This window comes from Molothrus ater, chromosome 8 (assembly GCF_012460135.2).
Source record: "Molothrus ater isolate BHLD 08-10-18 breed brown headed cowbird chromosome 8, BPBGC_Mater_1.1, whole genome shotgun sequence".
Classification (NCBI taxonomy): domain Eukaryota; kingdom Metazoa; phylum Chordata; class Aves; order Passeriformes; family Icteridae; genus Molothrus; species Molothrus ater.
This window is the reverse complement of record NC_050485.2, coordinates 27,433,640-27,455,903: the sequence shown is the minus strand read 5'-3', so window position 1 is coordinate 27,455,903 and position 22,264 is coordinate 27,433,640. Positions and strand designations below refer to the sequence as shown.

The 22,264-nt window shown below is 42.7% G+C and overlaps 1 protein-coding gene across 1 annotated transcript in view; it reads right to left on the bottom strand.

The window, feature by feature from the left end:
• Positions 1-2,676: 2,676 nt before the first annotated feature.
• Positions 2,677-22,264, bottom strand: part of LOC129046747 (uncharacterized) — a 70,146-nt gene continuing 50,558 nt past the window's right edge. The window contains exons 3-5 of the mRNA XM_054515675.1: positions 14,066-14,153; positions 10,307-10,431; positions 2,677-3,012 (exon numbers count right to left, since the gene is read on the bottom strand). Of these exons, the coding sequence (XP_054371650.1) occupies positions 2,787-3,012; positions 10,307-10,431; positions 14,066-14,153 (439 nt within the window). The 3' untranslated portion in view covers positions 2,677-2,786. The remainder of the gene's footprint in view (positions 3,013-10,306; positions 10,432-14,065; positions 14,154-22,264) is intronic.

The window sequence follows — 22,264 nt, the reverse complement described above, 5'->3', positions numbered from 1 at the left end:
CAAAAGGCTTGTTTTGTGGGGTTTTTTTTAGAAAAAGTCATGACTATCTCTAGAAATAAAAATGTGATGTGGAAAAGGGGTGATCTTTATCTATTCCTGATGTAGCATAACCTAATCTGTCACCCACTAAAACACAACAAAACTTAACGCAAGGCAAAAATATGATTAAATGCTAGAGTATTCCTTTCTGACCCTTAGAGTGCAATAAAATATACACTTGAAAAATATACTTTATTTAAATGCATGTGCATGAGTGTGGGCACATGTGTGCCTGTGTGCACCTCATATATAAATTATCTCTCGACCCATCCATCCATTCATCCATTCATCCACTCATACATGATTTTTGCTCAAGCACAAATAGTTCAGCTTCCTTTTGGAAGGATCTGTGCATCGTATTTGTTTAAGGGAATAACGTACTGTTGTTGACTTGTTTGTACTCCATCCATGCACACAGCTATTAATTTATTAATTAATCCTCCTCAAAAGTCTTCTTTCTCTATTAGTTGTCCTCATTTTCTATTATTTGACATCCATCCCACTAAACCATCACATCTTGTTTTACTGACTCAGATCCTGAATCAAACAGCCATTTCTTAAGGGTTTTCCAGCAAGTATATTGCATCTGTGCACTAAACTCTTGTGGTTAGATTTAGGTCTTGAATGATTATTATTCAGAAACAGCAAACTATTCAGCTTGAAACAAGAGCATGACTTTTTTTAGGTTTATTAAAATTGCATTAAGAGGTTTGGATTTTTCTAAAGCCAGTACTTAGAATGGCCAGAATTGTAATGTTTTTATATAAACTGTGTTTCTGCAACCATTGACCTGGGTAATAAATAATTTATTCAGTATTTCTTTAAGTACTATTTTGTTTGGTTTAAGCCCAAGGTTAAGCATATATATTTGCAAGTATTGTCTTCCTCTGCCTTTTTATATATATACAATAAATATTTACAAGGTCATTATGGTAAAGATGAATGAAAAAAATCTTGTCTTTTCGTCTCTGCCAGCTCATATGCTCTGACTATTCTGGTGGCTCCAAAAATCTATTTCGTGCTGCAGATTTTTCATAGAAAATTAAAAATTGATAGCTTAATAGACCATTATACTTACTTTATGCATCTCCTCTCACAAAGTAAACAAATGGATTTAAACAAACACAAAAGTGGGCTGAGTGCAACATGCCCACTGTGAATAAAACACAGGGGGAAGTCGTAATAGCTCTAGCTTGCTTGTTTCTGTTAAATGTGAGGTGAAGCCACCTGCACAGGACCAGGCAGAGCAGGAGGAGGTGCTGGCATGGGAGCCAGCCTTGGGCCACCCACGTGCCTGGCAGAGGCTCTCTGGTACCTGCACATCCATGCCACGGTCACTGGAAGAGCATTTTCTGCAAGAATAACATAGATTTTTCTTAAAAAAAAAAAAAAAAATTCTCAGAACGCAGTCCTTGTCCTTCTTCCTCCTTCTTGCACAAGCATGCAGATGCACACACACACACACACACACACACACACACATGCAGACACTCGCCACCCTGCCCTAACCCCTCGGCACTCCCTGCCTCCTTTCAACTACCTCTGCTATCCTCTGCCCCCATCTGAATAGCACAGTCGATTAAGAGGACTTGAAGGATCAAGGCAAAATGCCCAGCAGCTATAATTTTCCCATCCTACCCCAGGCAAAATTTTTCCTACGTGAATGAAGCTGGGAAAAAAAGGAGGGGAAAAAAAAAAAAAGGATTTGACAACGGCTCCCAGAGAAAACTCGAAGAAGCTGGTACATCCATTTGATTAAACCTCACAGACAGCACCAGCTCCAGGGTTTTCCCAGATCTGAATCCCCTAGCACTTCTCATCGGATTTAAAGCCCCCATCCCTCAGCATCTCTTCGCACTGTGTGCAACAGCAGTGAAAAAAAGAAATAACCAAGCCATCCCTTGAAACAGCTTCTATCCCTCTTGTTTCTTTCTGCCTCTGTCTGAGAAGCTGTTTTTCCCCCGTGGGGGCTGTGGGTTTGGTTTGGCCCCAGCTGGGGTGGCCGTGCTCTGGGTGGGCGAGGGGACAGGGCAGCCCCCGCCCCGCAGCGCTGCCGAGCGCAGAGCGGCTCTCCCCCGCTGCTTCCACATGTCACCAACAATTGCTCTCATCGCTCATCATATTGAAGTTGTCAGGGCTCTCTGACGCCGATAATTTGTGTGAGTTGATCATACTTTGGTAAATCAACAGGTCACGACCCCTGACCCATCAGCCTGGTGGCTGGCGGAGAGCCACCTACAAATCTTCCGACGGGGACAACAGAGAGGCTGTGAACTGCTCAAGTGCTCGCGTCTATCAGCTGCCACCAGAGAAGCCTGTCCCCTCTGCCCTGCACCACTGGAGATGTGTTTTACTGTGAGCACAACCTCCTCTGCAAATCCATCTTAATTTCTTCCCCATCTCTTTGGGTATGTGTGTGTATGTGAGCGCGTGAGCATTTTTTTTTTTTTAATTTTTATTTTCACTGCAGTCACTCGTAACGAACTTTAGCCTCCTCCATATGTTTTTAATAGAGGATCCCAGCATGGGAGATAAGAGGAACGCTGCTCAGGGTCCTACTCCAGCACCAATGAATTGCTCTCAGCCTAGATGCACGCAATGGTTAAGTTTCCATGGCAGCTTTATGGGCTTCTTTTATAAAACTTTATTGACTCACATGTTCTCAAGTGGTGGCTCTGACTCTTTCTTTTCCTTTAGTTACAGTGTGTACATTCAAGATGCCTTTGGTTCTTTGCTGCCCTATTTTTTTAACATACAGGATGGAAGCCTTGAAGTAGAGACTGTTGCAAGGCAGGGTAACACAGGCGTCTTTCATTACCCATGGTCTTCAATAACTCAGCAGCTAAACCAGCCAGAGGAGAGGAGAGACCTATGAACTCCAGCACGAAGGATTCTGTCTGGATCAGCTGGAGGGAAGTCAGGAATGAAGTGGACTCAACTTCCAAACTGCAAAGTTGTTGAAAGTTGCATGCCCTGCAGTAAAGACACAGATAGAATTCTGTAGCAAATGGGAGTTGCAGCACAGCTGGCTTAAAAACTATTGCTTCTTACAGTGAAAAGGCAAGGAGAGTTTCTTGAGTTTCTTTTTTTAGCAGATAGCCCAAACAATGTCTTTGGCTGCTGCTTCTCAAGCATATGCACCCAGAGCTAACTCCTCTGCTTTCATGGCTGGTGTGGGTGCAGCAGGGAGAGGACGGATGGTGTGAATTTGTAATTCCAATTACAAAGGCAACAGCTGGCTCTCCCTGCTTTGATTGCCAGGTGTTCATCTGATGCCACATGTTCATTTCTGGGCCTTTTATAAATATGCTGAACAAATGAAAGTGCCCATACTCCCCTCTCCCACACTTGAATTTAAATGCAGTGATGTGAAAAATAAATAGTATAAACTTAGCTGCGTGGGGAGCCAGCAGAAAGCCCAGCTGATTAGTCATGCAAATAAAGGAATTGAGAGGTTTCCACTGCCCTACACATTTTCCACAGAACTTTGCTTTTCTTCCCATACTTGAGCTCTCCTGCTTCACTGTTGGCTACTCCCCTGCTGTGGAGCAGGCAGAGCCCTGGCACACGATGTGCTCCAACCTTGGGCCTGGATTCCAGCTTCAGTGATCCTCCAAAATAAGCAGAGGTGGCAATGGCAAAATCCAAGTTTCCCTCAGTCATTACCAGAGATGCTGTGGGCACAGAAGCAATTAACAAATGGTTTCCTACCTGAAAATGCTCATTTTTCTTTGCTACATTGCACAGGTTTTTGTTTGTCTCTTTGGAATAAATTTTGGACTAACCAGAAGCATCTGCTTTTTCATTGATTTTATAACAGTGCCTAGAGAGCCCCAGGTGCCCTGAGGACCCAGAGTGTGAGCCATGTGAGAGAGCAGCTTGCTGCTGCCCCAGGGGGCAAAGCTTTTCCCTGTGGCAGAAGGAGGAGGAGCAGAGCAAGAACGTGAAGGAAGAGAAGACAAACAGACAGTGAAATTCATCTGCCCTGCTCTGCAGCTGGTGTGATCCAGCTGTGCTCATGCTCAGGAGCCACTTCACTCTGGCAAGCCCCACAGTGCAGAGGAGGGAACATGAGCAGTCCCTTGTGCAGTCCTCTGGGTGCACATGGCTGTGAGGAGACCTTCCAGCCTGTGGTTTCCCAGGTACATGCATGGCAGATGTCCAGGATATTAATAAATTTCCAGTTCCCAGGTCATTGCTACATAGCTAGGTCTCCACCATTTCAAGCATATCTCTGTGAGCATCCTGCATTCTTACTGCTGGATGACATACCCCAAATTCTCCTAAAAATGCCAATCACTGTGTTCTCACCACCTGTCCTGAAATGTCTACATCTGTGACTCCCTTGCTTGTGAGACTGGACTAAACTCACAGCCTCCAGGCTGGGGTGATGCTTACAGCTGCTGCATCCCAACATCTGAACTTCTACTGCCTGAACAGGAGCACCCATCTTCATCAGAGAATGGCTACAGCTGGTCCAGCAGGATTTATCCCAGCCCAGCTTCCAAAACCAGAGACTGGTCACAGAGGAAGACATCAGTGACATCCTAAACTGGCAGCAAGGCTCCTCTCCTCTGCCCTGGGTGAATGGGAAGTGCTCCAGAGAGCAGAACACTCTGGGGTGATGAGATGCACACTTACCATGTCACACTAAAATCACAGCTAAAGGAAAATCCTGACCTGCAGCCATCCGTGCAAAGATTATTTTACATGCAAAAGAGCAGCTGAGCACAATTGTTGTGTTGATAAAAACCAAACAGAGGTAGGAGAAAGGCAGAGTAATCCTGCACGTGAACTGGCACAGCCACTGGAAAAACATACAGATTGTCTCCTCCCAGGCAGAAATGAAATGCAATTGGCTCTGCCACACTAGAACAGATGCTCCAAAAACTATTCACTGAATAAATAAATGTGTGTATGTATAGGTGCACACTTGTGCACAGAAAACTGTTTATAACCCAAAGTTCTTTCTTTTTTCCTGTGAAAACTTCAAGTTTTTGACCAAAATTATGGTTTGAGGCTGGAACCACTTATATTAAAATCTCAGTTTTTTAAATGCTAAACTAACATTCAAACATTACATATTTCAGCTTCCACTTTATCTCATCTTAATTAATGTGAAGCTTATAATTTTTTATTGCCTGAAAAAAATGTCTTTTTCAGCAGTACTTTCCCACTTTGTTACCAGTACATTTTCACTGTTAGTTATTGGCAATGCAAAGTGGCTGAGCAGTTGTACCAAATGAAAATGTGTAATGGTTATTTGATAGCAGAAATGAACAGAGTTATCAATAAAACAAAACCAATTTCAGCCTGTGAACAGAGGAAATTGTCTCTCTGTCAAGCCAAATATTAAAACCACAACAAAATTAGATTCAAGTAGAAGAAATGCAAGATCTGAGAGAAAAAATATTCCAGTGCTAGTAATATTTAATGGAAAGATGAAGCCAAGAGAGATAAAAGAAGTCTAGGAGTGATAATAGGCAGAAAACTAAGAATTGTTGCCACAGAACATGGCACTGAATAAAAAATTGGCAAATAGACATTGGAAAGATAAATGCAAAGAAATAATTTTACTGTGAAGAAGTTCTAATCCATGACTAGTCTGATCATAACCACATTACACATTCATTTTAGGGTGTCATGTTGGCAGGGAGGGCCTGCAGACCTAGTGGAAATCAGATGAAAAGCAGTGACAATAGCAACTTCAGCTTTCCATGGCTGTGGAAACCTATTTTCTAAATGAAGTGTAAGGGATTACCATTTTTATTTCTCTTGGCTAAAAGGAGAAGGGTTACAGGTACTGAAGGAAATTCTCTTCTCTCCCTGCCTGCCCCAATATTCACATCAATTTGAGCAGAGTATGCTGGGGGTATACAGGAGAGACTGGGATTAAGATGCTATCTTGTGGAGAGCAGACTCTTGTGGGGTCATAGGAAATGAGAAAAGGAAAATTTTAAGCAGATTTCAGCCTGGCTTATTAGGAGCTTGACTGGACCAGAACCAGCAAGTCTGCTCCAGGCTACATGCAGTGCTCTCAGGAAGCTGGGAGAGATGTTTGTGTCACAGAGAACAGTTTGGAGCTTTTCAAAAGAAAACCTCTTACCTGTTCTGTTGGGGTTTTTCTTTTCAGAAAGAGAACTTTTTCCTTTTTTGATTCTTTCCTCCCTGTTTTAGTAGCTTCCACACACCTATATATTCTTAGCATGTTCTCTTTTTCCAGCTGGTAATTGTATCTGGCTGTAATTTGAGCGTTTTGGGCTTCTGCCTGACTTCTGGGAGCCATCAGACCCAGCTGGAACAGTGGCTTCTGAGGTAGGTGGGATCCTCTAAACTGGCATTGTGCAGCAGGAGCTCTCTCTCTCTCTCTTTCCCTCTCTCTCTCTCTCGCTCTCTCTCTGCGTTCAATTATGAGTTCTTAGTACAACTACTAACACAGTAATTCCCTTCAACAACAAAAAAATATAATATAAAGCCTTAGCAATAAGGAAAGTGTGGACCACCAGGGGTGCCAGCATCAATCAAGTGTGTCCCCTTGTATAAATCCTGATTGTGAGACACAGGGGCTGCCCCAGACACCTCAGCTTTGCATCATCCACGCCTAATCCACCTGAGTCTCTTCTCACTGCCTTGCTTAAGGTTTTGCAAAGTCAGAGCCAAAATGGCCTTCCCATCTCAAGTCAAAGGCAAGAGCCATGGGAGGGTGGATTCCCAGAGTCCTGCCTCACTAATCAGCAGCCTCTCTCCTGATAGGAACAAAGTTTTTCTGCCCTTAAACCTAGACCAGAACGTCTGTTGTGGGTAATGCTGAGTGGTTTTGAGAAGATAGAGTCAGTTTTTTCTTGTTTGCTTAATCAAATGCATGTGATTTTTATGCAATTTGTAGTGAACAAGGGAAATATTCTGTTTGTGTTAGCTCCTGTTAGCCTGGAGGAAAATAACCATTAAATTTTTTAAGACAAGTTATTTTGAAAAGTTGGGAATCCAATTGCAAGTGGAATGGCACCAAGTGTAAATCCAGTATGAGTTAACTGCGAATCCTGATGTTGATTTTGTACTACATGAGAGGGAAAACTGAGAACTCTGAGGCAATGTAGTCTTTGTTTTTGAGCTATACAATTAATTAATGGCAAGACATTTATAATTTATTCTTTTATCAGTGATTCTCTAGAGTATCTTGGTATAACACCATTTCATTTTTTTCTGTAGTCTGGGGCTGCAAATCCCCAAGTAGGTTATACTTTCTGTCTTCACTCCTCCTTGTGTCCTTTGCTGCTTTTAGGAAAGCAAGAGTTTTCTGTGTTTTATTTTTTGGTAAGATGCACTCTGCACTCCACAGTGACTTCCTGGACATCAGCCTGGGTCAGGGTGAGCTAGAGAGGAGCTTAGGACTGCACAGCTGAGATCAGTGAAGGGCCACCCTCAAATCAAGGCAGATGAACCAGGTCATCTCAGTCTCTGTCCACCTCCTGCTTCTCCCTGACTGGTTAGAAAATAGCATGAATTTCATGTCTGTCTTCACTCCTCCTTCAAACAAAAGCAGGAGTTCTTCCTGACAGCTGATGAAACAAAGCCTACTTCATCCCAAGTGAGCTATTTTTCCCCCCTTGAAATTTCTCCCTGTGTTGAGAGCTGACCTGGAAGGGTTTTTGATGTTCACTGGGTGGGCTGGGTAAACCAATTAGCAGGGGCAGGAGGAAGGACAGGCTTTATGCGGCTACAGGTCAAGGCTGGGATTTGAGACTGAGGGTCGGTTCTCAGCCTTCTGGCGGACTTCACTCACCTTGGTGAGCATATTTATAGCCTCTGCACTTCACACCAGTGAAGGAAGGAGATCACACCCCCCTTTTAGTCCTGCTTCCTTTCTCTGTTGGAGCAGAGATCACCTCTTGTTGTGCTTACATTCTCCAGCACTATAAACTGGCCCGATTTGGTTTGAGACCTGTAAATGCTAAAATTTAGTGGATGTTTATTCACAATTAAGTGAATCAGATGTCCAAACACTCTGATGTGTCTGGTCAGACACAGGTGCCTGGGGAAGATCTTCTGCACTGATTGTTACCTGTTGCCTTTCCAATATTACAGAACAATGAGGTGGCTGCCTGGCCTAGCAAAAAGGTGATACCAATTCTCACTAATTTTCCCTATCCATATTTCCTAACTACAGCCCTTGACAGATGATTTAACTGCTCTATTTTCCTAAGCTTATCTGACTACTGCAGGAAAATAAGAAACCCATATTCATTGCCTTATTATTATTATGACAACTGCCCCAAACGGTAAACTGAACTAAGACAGAAGAGCACAAAGTCCCAAGTCTTACATAAAAATCAGGATATCTAATACTTTATGTAGTAGTCTGAACATATTAGGTACAGTTTCACTGTCACTCTGAAAAACTTCTAAAAATGCAGCCTGACAATAAAATTAGAGGCTAAGAAAGAAGCAAATTCTTCACTTCTAGAGAGGTAAAGAATGTTTGCCTTGAATCCCTAACCCCTCAGAAGTTTCCCTAGCAGGTTTAATTTGATTAGCAAATACAACTCTAGACCATAATATTATTAACCTTTGGCTGTTTTCAAGGAAACAGACTTTTCTTGACACGTTCTGCAAGTCTTGCACAAATGATGTCACCTTTATGAATCATTTGTTTCCCCACATGTAAAATGGCATGAATCAAAGAATCAGGAAGCAAAATCTTAACATACCTAAATGGCACTTGGTGCCTAAATCCTGTCAGTGAGCTGCTCTGCATTTGTAAGGAACCTCTCATGAAGTATTTATACTAATGATAACAAAAGTCAAACAATGGGAAAGGTGGTCCTCCTTGCTGTAGGGACTATTCCTGGGAAGCAATGTAACTCAAAAGCTTTACAGACTGAATTAGGTGTAATTCTTACGGGATCACTAGCAGCTCATAAATAACTTTTAATGAGATTTCCAGCAAGTAAAATTGCACATGGGAGGGGAAAAACAGAGAAAGCAAGGGAAAGAGAGAGGAAAAAATGCAAGAGACAATCTCAATAAAAAATTCAAGTGTTCATGCTATCCCCCTGTTGTTTTGTATGTGTACACAAAAAGAAAACTGGGCTGGTTTAAGTAAGGCATTATTAGTATCCAAAATATTTAATTAACTGATCCAAAAAGGGAAAGACTTGCTAAAGGTCACAGCAAATTCAGTGACACTGGCCACTAATCTATTGAAACTTATAGAGCTAAATCTAAGGCATGTTCCAGAGTTAAGCAGGGAAATAAATCAAGGTTTGCAAATGTCATTTAAGTTTTCACCTGTCCCAAGATTCAAAATTATTGGCTCCACAATGAAAAGCATATGTTGCGCCCCTTGCCTAGGGAATAGTAATGAAGTGAGGCAGACACTCTCCAGTTCTACACTACCATCTCTCCCCTCTTTATTTCCCATCGAGTAAAAATAATTACTGTATACTTGAGGGAGCATTTCTCTCAGTCTGCCGATAACTGCTGCCATGTTGGCTCTTCATGAGCTGCTCTTCTTCCTTGTGGGACTGTGATTTGATTTATGAGAAAATAGTTGGCAAATTGCGATGTCCATCTTGATGGATGACATCATTTGGGCCATTTTGCTGATCATGTATGACTAACTTTTTTTTCCTAGTGCTGTTGCAATTGATCAAGTGCTGCAGCACAGCTGAGTTAAGGAAAGGAGCAGGACGGGGGGGACCAGGGGAGAGGGGAGGAAAGAGGTGACAATTGCCTGTGCTCTGTAAGAACTGGAATGGCATTCACAGAGTAGAATCCCCTCTTTTTTGGTTGAGCTGTAATCTAATTGAAGAGGAATATAAATTTTATAGACTGAAAATAACTCAATGTATATGCAACAACGGGATTAAGTACAAATGCCCCAGCCTACCACATTAAAATTAAAGGGAAAAAATAAATAGAATAAACCCTGTACTGTGTTTTATGCTGGACTCTCTATGTCTAATCCCTTTGGCACTTGAGTTATATTACCACTCATTACAGTTAACTGCTACTGTATATTATGTAGGAAGGGAGGTGGGTGTATGTCCTCTAGGTCAGATTTGACATCTACTGGATTACTGTAGATGCCTGCTTCAAATTTAAGGAGATTTTGATCTGGATAGGTCCCTGTTTTTTAAGTTGAGATCTCTGCAATCCTGGGTCCCTGAAAGATGACCAGGAAACCAAACCCCGTCCCAGTGAGCTGATCAGAGAGCCTTCCGCAGCACCCACAGGTCAGTCAGGAAGGGCTGGCAGCCGTGCTTACCTCAGGCAGACCCAGCCAGGCTGCCCTGCAGGGTCTCCTGCAGAACCTGCAATGTCCTTTTCAGCTGGGGGTGGGCTCCTGGCTCCTGCATGGCAGTGGACACTCCAGCTTGACCACAAAAGGATCTGTGTGGGAAGCAGAAAGAAAAACTTGCTGCAGTTTTTGGGGAGGTTTGCTTTAATTCATTTGCAGAGGTTCTCAGTAGACTTTGATTAGTTTTTCAGTTATCCCAACCATGTACATGTGTGTGAAATCAATCTACATCCTCCAGAGTGGTTTAACCTCCTCCAGTAGCTAAGAGGCTGATATTGATAAGACATGATCAGAGATCCAGAGGCCTTATGACAGCAAGAGCCACTGCAGGATGACAGGAGACAACTGACATTATTTGAAAGAATTTTTTTACCGTGAAGACAATCAAGCTGTGGGATGTCCTGAGAGACAGAGCTGTCTCCATCCTTGGAAGTTTTGGAAGCACAACTGGATAAAGCCATGATCAACCTTCTCCAACCTCATTGCTGAACATTCTTTGAGCAGAAGATTGGACTAGAGACGTGCTGATGCTGTTTCCAACCTGAGGTATCCTGTGATCCTGCATGGTGGCTTTACAGAGCAGGGACTGTTTGAAGGCACTCTGCATGGACAGGAAAACAGGGAGTCAGGCAGCCAGCCTGCAGTTCCCTTATGCCAATCTCCACCTGATCCAAGGCAACTGCTCCTCAGAGATGGATGTGCTTTAATATCTGGGAGATCTTGGTGGCAAGGTGCTAACAGTTCATTTATCCTTGCATGTTTCAGATCATTTCAGCCAGCCAAAGGTTTAAGGACACTGCAGGCAGCAGGGCTCAAGCCAGAGCTGGGATGGTGCTTCAGGCTCTACCAAGCACAGTGGAGGGCAGCCAGCCTCAGGGAGGATGGAGCCTGCAGAAAGGAGGGATGTACTTGAGGCCAGCTGCAGTCCTCCAAAAGTTCACCAGGCAGAGCCTGCTCCTGTATGTACAAAGGGTGTTCGTGGTGCTAGTGATTAGGAGAAAATTAAAAAATTTTAAAAAATAAAGTATTTGATAAATTTGAAAGAGCTTCATATCATGCAAAATTACCTCTCAGACTAATGGATTCATAAGTTGGAATGTATTAGCATTGCCTCTACACAACACATGTGCTTTTAAATCAGTTTATCCAACTGTTGCCTTAGTTTTAAAAGAACTCTCTTGCCTATCCTGAGGCATATTTGTAGATTGGATTTTTCAGTATGGTACCTTCCAGGGGAATTTTTTTTTTAATTATGAACAAGCTATGAAAATCTAGGATCCTAGATGTTTTTCTCTTCCAGAGACTGCTCTGGATTTCTGGTTGACTCTAGGGCAATCATTTGCCTGTAGACTTCAATAGACAGTTGATAAAACTGTCTTTGTCATGTCTAGGTGACCTTCTGAGGATGTACCTATAGAAGATATCCATTATTCAATATTTCCAGCAGATTGGGCTTGCCAAAAGGAGCTGGAAAAAGAAAAAATCTGTTTTATAACTGAGAAATAAAAACTACGTTCAGGAGAATTAAAAATTAGTATTTTTCTATGTCTCAGTATTTCTGTTCTCAATATGTCAATAGTGGTTTTTTCCTAAATTCTTTTTTTTTTTCCTCTTTTGACTAGGTCACCTAATTCTTTTTATGGACATACTCAGTGGGTTTGGTTCTTTTGGGGGTTTTTTGGGGCGGGGGGGGAAGGAAGGAGCTTGGGGTTTTTTGTATTTTCTTTTAACCTGGTTTTCATATTTTGCTGCAGGGGGTAATGCATAAAAATTTACAAGGTTTAAGTTTTCTTTACATTTCCTAAATGCATGGATCTGCTTTTCTCATTAGCTAACTGCTGCTCACTGATGAACTCTCTGCACTTTTAATTCATGGTAAAACACATTCTGCGCATTTCAATGTTTCACTGTTTTATTGAATGGTCACAGTCTTTTACTAAGGCTGATTTTTATCTGTTGCTGCACTTCTTCAGCCAACTTTATCATGTTGAAATTATAATTTTCAAAGGAATTTCCTTTCTCCCCCTTCTCTCTCCTAGTTGTAATCTAAAGTGCTTAACTTTACTGCTATCTGAATCCTGCCAAAAGCACACTTTTATGGTACCAGTTATCCAGAATGTCCTGTAGAAGTGTGGGACACAGAGAGAACAGAGTGTTTCATATAAACTGCTTTTCCATTAACTATAACAATAATCATCTTGAAATATAGTGTTTCATCTGAGGATATCTCACTGCCTCAGAAAGCCTCCAAGTTGGTAAATTAAATCTGAGTATCTCCTGGCTTGGTGGGAATGAGCAGGCTGGCTTAGGCTAGGCCTGAGGTCACCCTGACATATTGATGAAAAAATATGGGAAAAGGCTTGGAACGGATGAGCCTTCACTCCCACCATTGCCCCAACATTGAAAAGATTCCAAGAGTTTATTGGCAGATCATGCCAGTCCCATGGCACTGGCCTTGGACACAGCTTCCAGAGAGAGCCAATGGCCCAAGCCCTGAAATAATATGTTTGAGAAAAAAAGGACAAAGGACATCATCATTTATCTGTTATAACTCCATGGGCTCTGGATCTCACTGGGACACCTGAGGCTACCAGCCTGTGGCTACCAAGGGACCGGGCTGGGGATGGGAAATACTGCAGCCCTGATGCCACCAGTCTCTCCTGGTTCTGCATCTGTGGAACACTGGGGACTTCTCCATGATTTGTCTAATTGCTCGTGACTGTCCTGCTTTTGCAGCCCAGATAAGGATGAAAAGGTTAGACCAGCATGGTGGGACACAGAGATCCATCCTGGTGAGTGAGGAACAGTCCTGACATGAAAAATCCATCTTGGAAAACCAAGGCCATGGAGGAAGAACAGACCTTCCTCTCTCCATCCTGTGGGTTCCTCCCTCATCTCCATCAGCCACCCCAGCTGGTAACACATAACCTCCACATATTCTGCAGGTTTCTGGGCATGCTGAGTCCCTCCAGAAGTGCCTCCCTGGAACAACCCAATCCAGCTGTCAGGAGCACAGGTCAGTCAGCCTGAACCCAGCCCTGAAATCATCTGTCCAGTCCCCTCACCCCTTACCCTGTGGGAGACACTGCAAGGAACCCTTCTATCTGCTTAGTCCCAAGGGCTGCTTTCTATCCCAAAAGCCCTAACTGGAAGTCAGACTATTTGGATTGCAGCCAGACATTTGTCAAGTCCAAGAGCAGAGTCTTTGCCCCTGGCTGAATTTTAACTTTTGTGGATTTTTCTTCTTTAAATATGGGGGTAAGAGCTCTTCATGTTAGTACTTCAGGAAAAATAAAAAACAAAACAAAACAGAACAACAACAAAACCAACCAAAAACCAAAGAAAACCACCCCAACCTAAAAACCAACCAAAACTACACATGTCAACATTGCCCACACAGAGAAAATAATCCCAAGATGTGAAGGACAGCAGGATTTACCAAAACACCTGAGCGACAAGCTTGGTTTTCAGAAGTACTCTACCTCTGGACACTCCCCATGCAGCCCATTTAGGTTTTTCATTCATTTGCATCAGCAATTACTTGTGTCCAGGCTTCTCATCTTTCTTGGAAATGTCTTATTAATTTCTCAAACCTACTGATTGTGCTGGAGAAATTCCCAGGTAACCAGTGTTCTCACAGGCATGCCAAGACTCACTCCTAGGCTCACTCAGGCCATAGCAACACTTGTTTTCCTCCTTATTGTCAAGTGTCCTGCTACCCTTTACCTGTATTAGAGCCTGTTGCTTGCAGCACTGAAATACTTTCTGAGGGCCAGTGGTTTCTAGGTGCGCTCTGGCACAAGCAGTCCTTGATCTGAGCAGGGTTTGCCTCCAAGACAGATCCTATCATGCATGTGCCTTTTAGATGCCAATCCAGTCACACCATAATGACATCCTGGGTATCACTTTTCTCCAACAGACACCTAAGCTCTGTACAAATAAAAACACAAGCACAAGCAGAGTGAAAACACCCTCCTGGGACATGCACATGAACAAGGGCAGGAATCAACAAGGAGAAATCATTTCCATGCCAATACAAGGCCTGGGAAGGAGGGCACCCAGGGATGCTCTGGCTTCCTCATTCCCAGCCCACCCTCCCACCTCTGTGCAGTCTTTGTTCCTCCCAGAGATGGTCTACACTGCTGTCTGATTGCCAGCACAGGGGGTCCCATGATGCAGGAGCCTGCAAGATCACAGTGCTGCTCCTAGGAGGCAGCAGGGATGGCGTCTGATTTTCCACAGAGAAAATTCAAAGCGGAGGGAGGGGGGACGGGGATAAAATGACCCCGCGGTTCTCATATTGTAATGGTTATTTATTTTGTTTAGAGAGCACACATCCCAATGCATCTGGTTAAAAAAGAAACTTCCTTAATTATACATAGGGCTTTGACTCCCAAAAGATATGTTATGTAAAAAAAAAAAAAAAGAAAAAAGAAACCCAAGAAACAATCTACTGTTTGTTTGGATGCTCGATACATTCCATTGCAAAAGAACTGTTCCTCTCCAAGCCATCATTACCTATGTCTGTGCATTTTTATTTGAATCTCAGCTTACTGCAGAAGCCTTCTGCTTTGATTCTCAGCCTCTGTACCTTTCTTTCTCAGACTATAGTTTTCAGGGGGGCTGCAGTAGAGAAAATCAAGTGCTACACAGAAACTGCCTGATTTCCCCAGGAATTTTTATGTGGAATCAATCTATGATTTGGAAGAAAGCAGAATAAATCAAACCAAATTACACTCACACTAAGCATATTGATGAGGGCATGGATGAAGCAGGACAGACATCCAGTTATGTAAATGATAGCGTGGAGAGCACAGCTTTGTTAAAACAACTCGGGATGGCTCCCAGGGGCAGGCCTTGAGCCAGAGTAACCTAGGATTTCCTCTTTGAATAAAGGTACCTCAGTGTAAATGAGAGCAGATCCATGTACTGCAAGCCCAGCATGTTTTCCCCATTGGTAAGGGAAGTGACAGCAAAAGCAGTGAGGACCCTTCAAGTTTCTCCTGGTTTTGGTGAATTTTTCATTAATGTCAGCGGGGCCCACAGTGGCTGAAGCTGCTCTTCCAAGGACACTGGTGGGTGGTGGCATCATTTTGGCAAGAGGCAGCTGCAGCCACTTGTTTCCTCCTAGCCCACAAAAAGCCATTAGCACCAGAAGCCTTGCAGGGAGGCCCTGCTCCCCTGTGGCAAGACAGCCCCAAACTCCCTGTGAATCCAGCACTGGTGTGGTGGAAAGGCAGAAACAGAGCAGCACATCCCTTTGTCTTTACTGTGTGGGCGACTGGCACTGGAACAGATTGCCTAGAGGAGCTGTGGAGTCTCTCCCTCAATGGAGGTACTCAAGAACCATCTGGACATAATCCTGTGTCCTGTGCTCTAGGATGACCCTGCTTGAGCTGGATATTGTAACAGATGACCCCTGTTGTCCCTTCCAACCTGAGCCAGTGTCTGGCCAGGAAAACCTGCTGGCAATCAACCCCTTTTTGGGAGGCCAGGATCAGCCCTGTCTTACAACTCGCTTCCCCAACACAGCCTGAGTGTTTATCACCCATATGACAGCACCTTACATTTGTCTTTCCACCACAGGATCTGTGGTGCTTTTTAATTTTCAACTCTAACTTTTTAGGAATATGGACCATATCATATTTAAAGAAGTGGAGCCACACTTCCAACTTCATTGGCCAATGGCTTTATAAGACATTAAGATAAATCCTCTTGGTGCAACAGCAAATTCCATTTTTCCTGGCTGCTTTTACAAAATTATCCAGATATATTGCTCCTTCTGAGTTTTTTTCCCCTGCCAGAGATATTTAGAAAATAAAAAGCAAGCCAGACCAACACACCTGAAAAATCTTTGGCAATTGTACTTATCCTTTATTTGTTTCAAAATAAGTTATTTTTGTAGTGTTTGCCTGGTTATTTTATCAAGCAAGTGAAGTCTGTGTTTGAAGCAAAGATGATATTTGCAGGAACAAGGAGTAGTTTCTCATCCCTTAAAATGAAGGGGGAATGAATCAAAATAAAAATGGTTTTGATTATAAAATGAAGGCTTAGGGTGAGCAAGCTGTATGTGGTTTTTGGCAACACTATTTGAGTGAGTAAGAATTGGAGCCAATCCTGCAAGATGAGTAGGTCTGAAGATAATGTAGACTATAAAGAAATATTTCTGTTCCCTGTTTCAAAATCCATATGTTAGTTGACTTATTTGCACCTCTGAACAGCTCTGAATTAACATTCTCTCTTAATTGTTTCTGAGCTGGTTTTTTGTAGGTTTATAGGCTAATTTGCAGTGTCAGTGTCAGCAGTTCTGGTTTGGAGCATATAAAGGCATCTAAACAAAGGGATTTTTAGTCTGAAACAATGTATGTGTTTGGTATGTGTGGAGAAGTAGTGCAACACTGGAAACACAGAGCACAAAATATTACAGGTCATTGTGTGAGGAAAATGCCTCTTTTGACCATTATTTTTAAGTTTTAAAAGCATTTAAAAACCTCAGAGACATTAAAGTACTTTTTATTTGAAAAAGAGGAAATAGGACAGAAAAACACTGTAGTCCAATAGATGGCATAAGTGTAACAATGGAAATTCAGGGAAATAAATTAGAAAAGAATCTTTTGTCTTGTGGATTTACTATTGCCCATAGCTTGTGGTTTCAAAAGTGAAGGGGGAGGGAGAAAGAGAGAGGAAAAAAAAAAAGCAATTATAATTTTCCACATTTTAAAATGGAAATCCAAGGAAAACTGACTCAAAATTCCAGCTACAAACAACATTTGTCATTATGAATATTTCGTTGTTACTCATGGATATGTATTAATAAAATGCACTGATTTCAGCCAACGCCCCTAGTCCAACTTTAGAAGTGTTTAAAGGTCAGGTCTGGATTCATATTGCAGCAAATGAACCTTATCTCTGCACTGTGCCAAAAAAAAAAAAGCCACCTGAGTCTGAGCAATCCTGAACTTTAAGCTGCTTAAAACCTTTAGCCAGGCATGACTCTGGTGAAGTTTAGTCATTTCTAACCATACACTTTCATCATGTGTAGAGCCTACAGCATTAACCCTTTTGCTTGCTTGATCTTTAAATGGGTGAAGAAAGAAAAATACTCTCAAGTAACTATTCTATGTCTGGAAGAATAGGAGATCATGGACTTGGTCATAGGTCTTGCTGTCTTGTGAATAAAAATAATCTACATTAAACCAAAAAGAAAATTACCCATTAGGATTATGTAAAAAAGCATTACATCTCCGTAAGCATCAAGTTACCGAGATACGTTTTTGCAAAAGAAAAAAGGTCAGTTACAACTATTAAACTTGTATATTGTTTTATACTAAGCCCTTCCAATGGCCTCTCTGAGGGACTGTTTAGTTTGTATTACACTCTAATAAACTCCAGGTGTGGAGGACAAACTGAATAATAAGAACCCGATGGACCAGACTAGTTAAAAATAATGTGGTACATTCCTAGTTCTCTGCATTTAATTTATTGTTAATCATTGTTATTACTTACATTTATTGGGTAGTTTTTCTGGATTTATTAGGCACTACATTTAACAGTGTTATCGCTTGTAACTGACTATCAGTGGAATAGAAAACATATTTTCTTAAAGAGTCTTACCCTAATTAGTAAGTTGTTTCCCTATTGAAATAAAACAGACCCTAGGAGAGTCAAGTTGACTCACTTTATTTATTTATTTTTTTTTTAAAGTCAGAATAAAAGCTAAGAAACCTGTGTTTTCAAGACCACCTGTCAGAGCAGACAAGCAGAATTATCCACATTCCCTGCACAGAGCTCTGATAGCTGAAATACTTGGCTGGGAACTAGCAAGTCAGAAGCTTGAAGGTTTTCAGCTTCATGGCTCAGGTATCGATGGAATGTGTTCCTGACCAGTGTGATGTGCAGGGGAGAGCCATTAAAAGATGAACAGAAGGCAGTCTGAGCTGTTTACCCAGCAATGCCATACTGCACAGCCAGGGCAGTGGGGCACATGCCAGGGTCGATGATGCTCCAGGGTGGAAGGTGACCCCGGAGGCAGGCAGTGGCAGGGCTCCTGGAGAGCAGTCAGGGCCAGCAGCAGCTGCTTCACTTCTGAAAGCTGCTCATGCCCTGGGCAGCAGAGCCCCTTGCAGGTCACCTGTGACAGCCTCGGGGTGGGAGCCAGGCACACCTGCAAGGAGATGGAGCCCTGCAGCCAGATCCCCCCTGTGGCTGTGTACCTCACCCACCCAGACCTCGGGCAGCAGTGTGAGCTGGCTGCCAGCTGCCATCAGCACCTCCTCATGAAAATAAAAGGCTGTGATCAACACGTGTAGCTCTGTGGTTATCTGCCTGGATGGACAAATCAAAACTGCCCCTTTGGTGGCAAGATCATTTATTCAGCACTGATGATAAAAGCAATGACCTCCTTCCAAAGGCCCAGGGCTTAAGAACAGGGAGTACAGTCTGAGCTCCCCTCTGTTCTAACCAGGAAGCCACATTAAATTAATATATTCTAGCTGATATTCTTAAGCACCTTCTGTTTGGAGATGTGAAAGGATTTTGCACACAGCACAGGTCACTTTGGAGGCTCAGCATTAGAGATACCTTGGCATGGTCTGTGTTGAAGGTAAAGTCCGGAGGAAACTCGGAGCTCCCAAGCTCTCCATTCAGCCACTGCAGCCAGAGGTAAAGGGATTGTTTTTAGAGCTTTACACCACTGTAGGCACCATTACATTTTAGCAGTGCCTCGGGCACTCACCCACACCATGGATTCTGCTCATAAGAGGCTAGGGGAGCCTCCCGGTGACAATCATGGCTTTACTTCACATCCATCATGACCATCCAAAACAGCAAAACCCTCAACAACTGGGGTGGGAGTGAGGACAGGAGGTAGGCTGGGTTTCTCTGGCATCCACACAGCTGCTCTTGCAAGCCATGATCTCAGCTTCAGGTCTCTGGTGACTGTGATGTCAAAGGTTGAAACCTCCCCAGTGGCTTTTCTTCCCGTGGAACCGAACATAAATCACTGCTGGAGGAAGTGCTGCTTGCAGAGAGAGATGGAGAGGGAGAGAGGGGAAGCAAAAGCCAAGAGATGATTTGCTGCTCTGCTCATCCTAAATCCCTGGTATTTAACTCACAGGAAAGCAGCAGGAAATTTTACTAGTTAGAAGGAAAAGGGGATGGAGAATAGTAGGTCAGATGAATCCCGATGACAGCTCCTCTATGCTGCCAAAATGGGAAAGTAGGGATCACCAGAGCAGTTCCTCCACTAAAAGCACTTAAGTCACTGCTGCTGGAGACAACAAATATAAGACAATCCATTCCCAGGTCTACAGGGAGCAGATGGTCCCTTCTAACTTACAGAAGCCAGGATATGTGGTCATAGGTGGAAATGGACTGCTGCTCAGCCCCTTGGCTGTCTGTGCCTGAGATCTGGTGCCACAAGCTTTGCAATGTCCCCTTCTACAGCTGGAATGTCTGCTGCCAGCTGGAAACCCCCATGAGCACCACAGGGCTTGTCTGAGTGCTCCAGCTTTCCATGGCTCAGCAGCAATGTGGGTAGTACTTGCACTTAGGGGATGTAGAAGCCAGGTTAGCCCAGAGTGGCTATTCCCCTTTTTCCCCTCCTATTTCCCTTTTTCCCAGCCTCAAGGAAACCCTCCCCACAGTCCTGCTTTTGCTCTGATTTTGTGGTATTCTGAGTCTCAATAGTTTCATTTTGTGCTGGCTGCTGGCCTTAGGTTTTTTCCCTTCTCTCTGCCTCAAATTTGGTGGTGCATGTTTGTAGAGGTACAAATTGCTCAAAGGATAATTTTAAAGGAGAGCTTTTGTTATTGGCCATTTTACATGTATGAAAATATGTATTGCTTTTTCCACTGATGATATCTTAGTGCTCCATCTTGCCCCATCATCATCACATGTGTTTTCTACAACTCTCCCAGATTATAAATCACCCTAAAAGTCCCTCACCAGGAAGACTGTTTTGTATGCTGCTCCTGTTCAAAGCATGCTCCTCCTCTGCTCTGGCATTGTGCAATTTGGTCTGAGATCCACATACTGGAAATGGGTCCCCAAATGTTCCATTCAGGCTGTAGGTGCACTTATAGCAGGGAAAGAAGGCAAATAATTGCATCACTTTGCGTGTGCCAGTAAAATGATATCTCAGGCAGTGAGAGTGCAAGTTAGTTCATAAATAATAATAATATTTAACACTTCTATACCTCCATTAAAACCATCCAGGCAGACTTTGCTCTGAAAAAGCCCTCCCTTCCTCCTTCCTGTTCCTTCCTCACATTCTGAAATATGTTGTTAGTTTGTGGAAAAATGTATTTTAATGTCCAAAAAAAGCATCAGGTCTTCCTAACCCCCCTCACAGAGGAGTTGGGATGTGCTGGGTGGGTGATAAGGACACAATGGGACATTTGGGGACATCAGCAGTGGTGGAACCCAGAATCTCCTCTCAAGTCAGGGTGAACAGGGAGGAGTCAGAAAAATGGATTTTCCTGTAGAACAGGAGCTGCTCAGAGGCAGAGAATGGGGAAAGTTGGATTCCTTCCTGTGGACTTCCAGCCCTGAGGAAGAGCTGCCCCAGCAGAAAGGGCCTCAAAGGAGGGGAGCCTCTCGAGTGGTTGTCCCCACTTGGGAAGGAAGAGGGGCGCACACATGGAGATGTGCTTCATTCAGCAGTGTGGCAGGAATCGATGGTGTAGCTGAGGGCTGTCTTCCCATCATTTGGTGTGAAAATTACTCCCAGATGTTGGAGGGTAACCTCCTAAACATACCAAAATGTACTCTCCCAAAACAGAAGAAGAAAACAAAATAAATGGAATTCCAACCAGTCAGCAAGCCATCTTCTGCCTCTCCAGTGGTCTGCAAAATTGGCCTTTTTAAAATCCTAATGGGACCTCCTGAGTTGAGTACCTGAAGAGGCAGGAACAGAAGAAATCCTAACTTTCCCTCTTATTCACTCTCAAATAGGAAGACAGACATGAGAATTCAGCCTAGTGTGAATAAACTTATACATTCCTGATATTTCCCATCATCTACAAAAGCAGTTTCTCTTGCTGGTTGTTGTTTGGTATATTTTTCCAAACAATACCCTTTGGCAACAAGACCTCCCTTTTTTTTTAATTCATTTCCAGAGGGATTTGAGTCCAGATCACACACACACAAGGCAAGTTTCCAGCATTCTTATTCCTCCACTGGAAGAAATAACCAGAGCCAGCATCTCTGTACCATTTCCCAAACGGTTCTGTTCTTCTGCCTTCAGTGACAGCAGTGCACTGTTTCTAATCCATTACAGGAATTTCTCACAGTACGTGTCAATTTGTTTCTCTTCTTGCCTCTTCTCACTTTAAAATGACATCAGGAAAGAAACTTTACAGCAGGGCTGCTTCAATCCAAGTTTTAGCGACAGAGCACTTAACTGGATCCTAACTGTGCACATTAAGTTTTAGGGGCATATACTAAACAGATCAGGTTTTACTGTAGTCTAGAATTTCCTTTGTTTCCTTTTTGGTGGTGATCTGTGTTACAGTTTGAAATACTTGCAAAAAAGCATCTGGGTTTCTTTTTCTTTTTCTTTTTCTTTTTCTTTTTCTTTTTCTTTTTCTTTTTCTTTTTCTTTTTCTTTTTCTTTTTCTTTTTCTTTTTCTTTTCTTTTCCTTTTTCTTTTCTTTTTCTTTTTCTTTTTCTTTTTCTTTTTCTTTTCTTTTTTCTTTTTCCTCTTTTTATTTTTCCTCTTTTTATTTTTCTTTTTCTTTTATTCCTCTTTTTCAGTTTCCTATTTTTCTTTTTCTTTTTCTTTTTCTTTTTCTTTTTCTTTTTCTTTTTCTTTTTCTTTTTCTTTTTCTTTTTCTTTGTTTCTTTTTCTTTTTCTTTGTCTTTTTTTTCTGCTTTCTTTTTTCTCTTTTATTTTTTTTAAGCAGCTCATCCTAAATAGATACTTTA